The sequence below is a fragment of the Chaetura pelagica genome, unplaced genomic scaffold (genome assembly GCF_000747805.2).
Source record: "Chaetura pelagica isolate M959 unplaced genomic scaffold, ChaPel_1.0 scaffold249, whole genome shotgun sequence".
In the NCBI taxonomy this organism is placed as follows: Eukaryota; Metazoa; Chordata; class Aves; order Apodiformes; family Apodidae; genus Chaetura; species Chaetura pelagica.
In genome coordinates, this window is record NW_009954538.1 from 334,311 (window position 1) to 344,266 (window position 9,956).

Here is a 9,956-nt window from a genome sequence, read left to right on the forward strand (position 1 = left end):
TTTTGAAAACAGTTTTGCTGTATCAAAAGCAAAGACTGTTTTTTGAGAATTATGTGTGTTAGTGATAGCTGTGCTAGAGAGAAGAAATCTAAGTCTTTTATGCCAAAGTTGATGAAATCCAGTATTTTCAGTATAATGCAGTCATTGAACACCTTTGTTGCCCTCTGGAATTTGTATAACTATTCAGATAGCTCACAGCCACGCATTGTCCCTTGATTTCTCAAGGAATTGCAACCAATGTATTTAAATCGTTAAAGTGCCTGATGTTCTTAACAACTTAGAAACATTTGTCCACTATAGTAGGGCTAATTTTTAATTTATTTTTTTAAGCACATCTATCCAAAATGATTCTAGGCTTTTATATTCACAGCAGGGAGCATTGTGAGGTTTAAATATCCCTTTAATCACTAAGGATGTAATAAAAACAAGGAGAGTTCTTTGAGCTGCAGAGTGTTACCCAGGGAAAAACCTTCTCTGGAGCTTACAAATGTGAGCTGAAGAGACAAACTGGGCAATAAAATCCACAACTAGGGACCAAATCGGCTAGGAGTTGGTCTGTGGCTGCCCATCAGGAGCTGAGACTTGGAGGGGGGAAAAGGCCATTCAGCACCTCTAGAGCCATAAGAGCCGGGTCATAAACATTTCACAATCTGCTGGGTGGGGGGAGGGAGCCGTGGGTCTGTGATCCTGCCTGGAGCTGGACCCATGACTGCAACAAAGAATGGCTGTGTGGAGTTTGCCTGTATGAGAAGAATGGAGGGGAAAATCTGGGCAGACTAAGGACTGCAGGAAAAAGTGGTAGTTGTTGATGATGTCCATTTGTGTATGTTTACAGCAGCCTCATCCCATTGCTGATTTGAGGAATCCATGAAATCTGACAGGTGGTTTTTTCTATTATCAGAGATGTTGAAGGATTCTTTTAGGAATATTGTTACTGTGGACTCCAGTATCATTTTGCTACAAGGTGATGGACAAGTTGGGTGAGAGAAAGTACAGCTCAGAGTTTATCCAAGGACATTCTCCTTAAAATTAATACATATTTTCAGCTCTGTGTTACTGACTTCAGACTTTCCTACAGATTATGTATGTCCCATCATAATGCTCTATATCAGCTTCCAAAATCTGCCTTGCAAGATGAATGAATCTGTCTTGGTGTTATCTTGATTTGATGGGAGATCCTGTCACTGGCTCAGCTCAGACTCTACAGGTTAGTTAAGGCATCCTGTGGGTTTGGTTCCCTTCTTCAGTTGTGTTTATCCTATGGTATTCGTTTTTATAGTTTATTTTAAATTCAATTATAAATAATTTTGCAAAAGGAAAGTAAACATGCAGTAATAAAATCTTAGTAATACGAAGCATAGTTTATTGGAAAATGCTCATAACCAACATCTACTGTGTATGGTTCAATTATTCTCTCATACTTTATGGTAATGTTCATTATCTTCCTCAAAAAGTTATTTAGAGTCTGTAGTGATGTAGTTTTTTGCTCTCTCTAGAGCTCAAAACAACTTTTATTCTTAAATTAAAAAATTCTTTATATCTTAACAATTTTCAGTTGCTCTTTGAAGGTAATTCCTTTGATCGGGAATTGTACTGTCTATTGGTTTCCTGTTTGATTAGAACCTTACTGTGATGAACAGTAACACGCTTCCTTATGAAGCTGACAGGGTAAATCTGTCTCTGCAAAACAAAGTAACTTGCAAACTGACTTGCATGACTCAAGTCTGCTTTTTACCTGTGGATTTAATAGCTTTACAAGTGCTTGTGCATCAACAAAATTAATCTTAAAGTAGCATGGCAGTGTATCTGCGATCTCCAACGTCTACAAAGTTTAGATAAAAGCTCCTGGGTTTGAGGGGCTGCTTTTTCCTGAAAACGTCAGCTTTTAAAGAGAGCTTGGTGCAGCAGGGGCAGCTGGACTCCTGCTCTGCAAGATCCATTCTGCTCAGGGTTTTTCTGGTCTCAATTCGTGAAGTGAAGGGCCAGTCACTTTTAAGCTCTACATTGTGCTTCTTTTTGCATATGAGTGTGTCTACATGTGGTTAAATATAGAAGTATTTATGTATGGATGCTAAGCCAGAGCTATTTTCTGCCTGTTTTCTCAGGCTGATCCTTTATAGCTCCTGATGGAGGGCAGGGTTGCTGTGTCCCCAGGTGCAGGCTGTCCTGCGCAGGAGGGGGACAGAGCTTGGTGGCCCTTTCCTGAGTGTGCTGCAAAGCTCTTCTTGCTGCTGTAGAGTCCTTTCAGTATGGTTTATTTTTTGTGGATTCGAGTGGGACAGAGTGCTGAGCTGTGTCTGGGAAACACAATGGCTTGACAGGAAAACAGTGCACCCAGGATCAGGAGTCTGTGAAAACTTGAAAGGGCTCTAGACAGAAATGTTTTGCATTTGACTCTGGACTGCAGCCTTTGAGGCCAAACTCAGCCTTCAGTGTTAAGTGGCTGCTAAGTGTTTCCCTTCTGGTCTCAATGCTAACTAACTACTGGGAGAAGGGTGCATATTCCAGCAGGGCTAGGAGGACGGATATGATAAGGACAGTCAGCAGAGCATCCTCTCTTTCTTCAGGTCAGGAGCACAGCATTGTGGCCAGATCCCTCAATCCACAAACCTGCAAGAGGAAAAGCTTTGTGCCAAAGCTTCTAATGTGCAACTGTTCATTTACATGAACCACTTTCACGCATTCCCTTCCAAAACAGATCCCGAAGTGCAGCCTCCTTCGGAGTGGGCACAGGCATGTCCCCAGCCCCCCCTCTTCCCCCCCCGCCCTGCACTGGGTCCCGGGACCCCTTTGTGAATTAGCGCTGAGCTGTCACCAACAGGCCCTCTCCAACCAACTGTTTTGGGTTGGTTTTGTTGTGTTTTTTGGTGGTTTTTTTTGTTTGTTTTTGGTTTTTTTTTGCCAAACGTGACTTTTGCTTTTTGAGAGCCCAGGGGAGATTTAGGTGATACAATTTGGGGCTCAGCATGGGGTTTTCAGCCCTACAGAGGTTTGCCCTCTCCGTGGCCACTCATTGGGGTCCCAGGGTAGGAATGTCTGCATGCAAGATGCCCATGACACATGTTTGAAGACTCCAGACAACTTTTCCCAGGAAAAAGCAATCAAACACAACCATAAAAAGGGAGGGAAAAAAGTGCTATTTCTACCATCAGAAGAAAATGCTGTGTTATGTGAGTTGCTGAAAGAAACTGGGTAGGAACTGTTCCTTATGCCACCACATGACAGGAAATTATATATACTACTTCAGAGGATCTGAGAACACTTTACAGGCTTTTACCATACTGTAGCTACCCACAGTCTTGCTCAGTAAGCTGCCCAGCTTCAGGCTGTGCCCAGGCTCAGCCACTCTCTCCTGAACAGCCCCTCTCCCTTAGCTTTATCAGCCTGTGCTGCCTAAGGAATTGCACTTGGATCTCCTTATTTTGCTGTATGAGATGTTGGTCACTAACAAGGACAAAGAGCCACATGCTTTGAGGCTGGCACAGCCAGAGAACCAATAATCAGGCTTTTTCTCTGGGAAAACAAGGATTTTCCCCATGGCCCTGTGTGCATAATCAGGCCCTGCTTTCTCCACTCCTGCATTTAAGGGCAGGTTTGTGGATTCTGAAGCCTTCTGGAGAGTCTGAGGCTGCTTCATGTTTTTTATTAAGTATGAAAATAAGTAACTATCAGCATAGGGCTGTTTATTTGATTTGGGTCCTGTTAATGACACACTGTTTCCACATTTTCAGTATTCGCCCCGTGCAGATGGCAGAGGATCCTTCATCAAGAGTTGCCAAGATGCTCTGTGGCCTTCATGTGCCAGGTGGGAATCAGCTCAGTGAGGCACATTGAGATGGCAGTACGACTGTCCTCATGATTCCAGGGGGAGTCTCTCTTAAATGCAGTTTGCACTTCTCCACTTTGTTTTTTCTCCGTTGTGCCAGCTCAGACGCAGAACTGCTGCTCTTCAGCCCAGATTTATGAAGCCCATAGGGTCACACGTTGTCACACCCCTGAGCATGGAGAGAGGCCTGCAGGACTTGGGTTACTGGTACTGCACCCACCTGCTGGTACACATAGTCCAAGGCTGAGCCTTTAAAAAGATTATTCTGTTGCATTTCAGCAGTCTCCCATACAGTAACTTTGTGCTTCACCTTTGAGCTTGCCCTGGGGGCAGAATGTGGGCCTGGGGGTTCTGCCTGCATGGGGGCGGTGTGTCCAGCACAGCCACTTGCAGGCTTGGATCCGGCCCAGCCAAAGCCCCTGCTGTCTGGCAAGTGTTAATCTGTTCTCCTGCTGCCTCACACACCAGCCAGAGATGGCAAGGTGATCACCCTGTCTAGGAGAGCTCCCCTTTCAGAAGGTAGGAATGGGAGAGGGGGTGTGTAACACCAGTTCTCTACAAAAGGCCCTGGTGAGTGTTGAGGGTTAAAACTTCACTTAAGGCGGAAGTGCCAGAAAACATTTACCTTACTGCAAAACGAAGAGGAGAATGTTTCTTTCTAATCACCTCCTCAAAGAGATGCAAAGCAAAGGCTCTTGGCCTCTGCTTTTGTCATGACACATCCCCTCCCTTCTGGAGCCTACTGTTAGAGCTGGGCACAGCCCTATTTGTATCTGCTGCTGGAAAGGAGCTTGGAGAAGAGCTGTGTATGTCCCTGACTTGGACGTGTCAGACCCACTATCTCTTCCATCCCTGGCCACATACCCAGCCTCCAATTTGCCAGTGAATTGTTAGACACCAGCATGTTCTCCTCTGACTTCCCAGCAAACTGCCTGAGGGCACTGCACGGGCAGACAGAGAGAAGGCAGGTAATATGCTAAATTCCCCCTTTGCTAGTGGTGAATTTCCCGGGGATTGCTCCACTTAGCCACGCTTTCCAGCAATAGTAACAAATTCACTTTTCCCACTTTTAAAAGCTTTCCAGTGCAACTAGAATAGCTGGGAGAAAGCTGGTTGTTAACTAGTCATGGGTAATTAATGACTTCCCCATCAATCAGCTGGGAAAAGCCAAAAGGATTTGAGTACTTGGAGCAAATGTGCTTCTCTAGACATGCTGATCCTCAGTGTGCAAATGAAGTGGCAGCAGGAGACCATCTCATACCCTATTGTGGCAGAAGCAGCAAGTCATGATACACATCCCACGCTCTTGTCAGGTGAAGAGTCTGAAATTCCCAGTGCTGCTACTGCTGCCGTTGTGCAGTTTCTAACTGTGTGGGATGTTGCTCCATCTTGCTGCTAGCTTGAATCTGACCCAATTTTTGTTCTATTTTTTCCTTTGCAGATTCTGCTTATAGTTGTCTTTTCCACTATCTACAATTAAAATACATTAGAAAAGCAGGACATGGAGGGGTACAAATTTAATGTTGGCTTTCCTTTGTGGCAGAGCAGAAAAGCATTTCTGCATCTTGTTTTGTTGGTGTCTGGTAGTGGCTGTGCAATTACAAGCAGAGGAGATTTGACCCTGGTACCATTTTCAACTCTCTTTTCCCTTCCTATTTATTTTTCCACATATGTAATAAAGAGTGTCCAGCTGAGCTGCAAGTTGATGTTCCTCCACCACATGATAGTCCTCAGTGGCACCGAGACTGCTCAGCTCTGAATGTCCCCAGGTTAGCTGAAGGACATGAGCCTGTGATCTTGTTTACCCAGTAGTTTTAAAGGGATATCAGGAAGGCTGGATGTAGTCCTTCAAAGGTGCCAGGATCCAGTGGACCATCTTCTGCTATAAAACCTGCCTCAGAACTTCTCAAACTCTCCATCCCCATTCTTTTAAACTTTCCTCCTTTCCACACTAAGCGTTGGCCTTTATCTCCCTGCCTAGTACTGGGATGCCTAAAATGCAATATATTGTTGAAAAAGAGTCTGTCCCTCCTCTGGTTAAACTCTTTTGTCCCCTATGTATGTCTTTGCATTGCCTACTCCAAAAGGCAGTGAAAGCAAAACTAAAAGGATGTCATTTGCTTATAGATACTGACTAAATAAATTCAGAATATGTTTTGCATGTGAGACTAAATATCAGATGTCCCACTAACATCACCTACAAAATAAAAAATGTTTATGTTATTGGGAGCAAAACTAGACCATGAATCTGCTGCAGCCTTATAGCAAATAATCTTTGAAATGAACAGAGCTCCTAAATTTGCTGTGCAAGATCCAACACGGACTCATGGAGACTGATATCCTGCTTTTGACCTCTTCTTTTTGAACATCTTTGATCTGTATATGTTAGTATAGCCATTTCTGTACCTGACTGCAAAGAACTCCAGTCTTCACCGACGTGCAGTGCCTGGTTTGTTCCCTGAAGCATGAGACTTGATTGCTGTCTCTTAGCACTTTTAAGTACAAAAGCTAATGGTCACACTTACAGAATAAACTAATTAAGGGAAAATGCTCAAGTCCTTCAGTTTCTGCTCAGCCTTCCCTTCAATAAGAGCAGTGCCTTGAACAAGGCTTAAAACCAAGTGATCCACCAGAAGACTCTTGGATCACTTGCACTAGCCCTGGAAGGTGCCAGCTGAGGGACATGGTGCAGCAGTGAGGACCCTGTGCAGAAAAACAGCACAGCAGGAAAGTTAACTGCAGTTCAGGGCTGTGAATGCAGAGACTGGGTAGGTGAATAATGTTCTATCATGAAATGTATTTCTGTTAGGGGAGAAGACATCTGTTGGTGAATGTGTTGCTGCAGCATCCCAGTTGTGAGAGTAAACTTTACCACAGACTGTTAATCACCCACTTGGGAAGGAACAAGCTCAATACAGTCCGGATTCTGATACCAGAAATCAAGATTAAAATTATTCTGTCCTCTGGAGATGAAAATTATATCAAATCCATGGAATGGCCAGAAGAAAACTTCTCCTGCTTGCTGTTTAAGTGGTTTCTTTATTTTGTAGGTAAGTCTTGAGCTGATGTTTTTGCTCGTCTCTATTTGTTTTAAAGTGCGTTAGCAGTAAATCAAGGTGCATTTCCCCTGTAGGGTTTCCTGTATGTCAAAGCCATGTTAATTCTCTTTGATTTTCTTCCCTTAGCCTCAGCCATTGCAGCAGATCCTTCCTCTCTTTGTCCCTTTGGACATCAAAGGATCACAAGGGGACAGCCCTGGTGAGAAGCTCCTCCCTGCTCATTAGCCTCCATAAAACAGGAACTCACCTTGGCTAGCTGTGCTCCGAGTCCCATCCTCATCCCGGTCACTCTTGACACTGGATCTCAGAAGGAAGGGCTTTTGCTTGCTTCAGGAAATCAGACCTGCTTTTGAACTGGACTATTTTGACTCCCCTTCTAAGAACTCTGGTGGCTCTCTCCGCTGTGCAGACTCCTAGACTCCACAGTACATGGAAAAATGCAAGCTCTACCAGGTAAGTAAAGAACTTCCTCCTTTTCCTTACTGCACTGAAAGATCCTAAATTTATGCAAGAGTGTACAATCATTTTAGAAAGAAAACAAATGCTCCTGAAGGCTCACCAGCATTTATAGCAGTGTGTGTGTGGCTGGAGAGGATTTCTAAAATTTTTTTTTATTTGTAGGAATGGATGAGAAATTGTGGGTTTGAGTGTTCTTTGGGAACCTTGGAAGATCTTTTGTAAGGTACCAAAGTTTTACTCACAATTGTGCCCAAAACTCCCTTATCTATATCACCCTGCACAGTGTGGTTCTTCACTGAAGGCTGGAGGTGTTTGTAGATTCTCTGAGAAGTACCCTGAGTTCCTTCAGGTTGAAGGCCACAGAAGGCCTGGAAATATTTGTTATGTTGCTAATAATAGTTCTGAGTTTTTTCTTTTGGTTTTCCTCTGCCTTCTGGCAGTATAAACCCTGAGCAGACACGCTGCACCTCTACCAGCTTTATGCCCAAACACAGGATTTTTGGGATTTCCTTCGGGTTTTACTTTTGTTTTTCTTCATTGGTCCATCTCATAACACATTATTAACTTCTTCTCTTCGGGGTGTGATTAGATTTGGCACAATGACAGAGATACATTGGGGCACTCAGGGCCCATCCAGAGGCACAGCATTTGCCAGCATAACTGACCCCCAAATTTAGGCTTGTGTTTTACCCAGATCAGAAGGAAACAACTGTTTGTCTACTTCAGATGCACACACTGAAGGTTGCTGGGTATTCTCAGCTTCCTTTCTCTATCTCTGCAAGGTGTTGTTTCATTCATAAGCAACATACACATGCAAAGACTCAGATAATTTCCCCCTTCAATGTTGCTTTGGGTTTTTTATAAAGCAGTGTGTACTGTATTGATCTGATCCATGCTGATTTCTGCCACTTCAAGAGAATTTTGAGTTGAAAAGCAGAAAGTTAACAGTGAAAAAACATTTACTTTATTGTGGTATTCTATCATGTTGAAGATTCCAACTATTGTGAAAGTCACCTCATTTACTCATTGAGTTGTTTCTGATGTATGACTACATGCAGCAGAAATATTCCAGGTGATGACTTGGTGCATTTGAGAGGCAAAGCTCTGTAGAAGCACCGTAGTTTTGTTATTGCCAAAAAGATTTCTGGTTCTGAGAAATAAGGTTCCCTCCAGAGGGTCAGGGTGTTCCTACTGACATTTATAATATCAGAGGACATGGAGGGTTTTTTTTGTTGTTGGCAAGATTAATTTCTCATCTAGCTCTATATATTGATGTGCATTTCTTCTCTGTGGACACTGCATTAGTGTTTCATTCAGAAAGTAACAGCAATAAATACAATAGTAACTAATTTTAGTGAAGGTAAGACGCACACCTTTTGCCTTGATGGAGTTTTCCTAGTATTGCAAGCCCTATCCTATAAATTTTGGGAAGGCTGCAACTCATTTTTTTAGATCATAACATTGACTCAGTTATTGACAATGAGTTCAGGGAGTTTAGGCAAGTGAATTATACTCCAGCATCTTCCATGCAAAGATCTCATCACCCATGCAAGCATTACTGAATTGACTCTCACTTCTCTTTCTCTTCTTTCCGTCTCTAAGATAGGAAAAAGGCATGTACAGGCTGTTCTAGATACAGAAACTGAAGGACAAGCTTGTATTTGTAGCAGTTTAAAAGCAAGAATGGAATAGATTGAAAATATCTTCATTTTTAGTGCCTTTATCATAGCACCTGTCTTCCTTTTCAACCTCATCGTGGTGTAAATAATAGGTTCTAAAATGTGCCACATGCAGCGTTACTGCCAAAATGATAATACTTCTAAATATTATATACTTAAGCTACTTTAAGTAGCTTAGAACTAAAATGTTTGGAAAAGATTCAAATCTCTTTCAAATAATACTTAAGATAAAAACTGAAGTTCCACAGCGGAGGAAACAATAGAGGGCATGGCTTTACCAAGTCCAGCTCCGCGCTCGGACATCCTGCCGCACACCTCGTGCTGTGGTTCCCACGTGCAGGCGCCTTCGTGGGCGAGATGTGTGTGTGAGACTTGCCATTAGCAACATAAGCCCACACTAGGAGTGAATTTGAAGTGCCTTGCAAGCCAGGCTTTGGCTCTGCCAAGAAAATCCAAAGTGGATCCTACAAATAGGTCCATGGCTGCAGAATCCCTCTGAAGCCGATTGTGTGTGACTGTGTAGGCAGCTCTGTGGATCCATCAGGAAGCTCGTGGCATTGCTGGGGTCCAGGTCCCCATACAAGCGGTGAACATCCTGGTTTTCATCCTCAAACCATGCACACAAAATCTGCAGGGTGAAAGATAATAACTACGTTTTAAAGTCTTTGCTGCAGTGTTTATTCTGTGCACAGCCTTTTTTCCCCTTTATCTCGCTCACAAAGGTGCGTTTGGACTTATTTTGGTAAAAAACAGATCATAACATCTTCCTCTGATTTTTAATTCAGTATTGAGCTACTTTCACTTCAGTCCTCTCAATTTCATTGGAAGTCTCCCCTCAGCAAGGACTCCTGAGATCTGTGTTGCTGTAGTCTCATTTAATGGCATTGGCATTTGCTTACCAAAATGTTAATTCTAAAATCCATTTGGGAAAGA

At 43.1% G+C, this 9,956-nt stretch overlaps 1 protein-coding gene across 1 annotated transcript in view; it reads left to right on the forward strand.

Annotated features, from left to right (window-relative positions):
- The first annotated feature begins 7,182 nt into the window (after positions 1 to 7,182).
- The window catches only part of LOC104395116 (T-box-containing protein TBX6L), an 11,937-nt gene continuing 9,163 nt past the window's right edge, over positions 7,183 to 9,956 (forward strand). Inside the window, exon 1 of the mRNA XM_010004789.1 lies at positions 7,183 to 7,338. Coding sequence (XP_010003091.1) covers positions 7,323 to 7,338 — 16 coding nt within the window. The 5' untranslated portion in view covers positions 7,183 to 7,322. The remainder of the gene's footprint in view (positions 7,339 to 9,956) is intronic.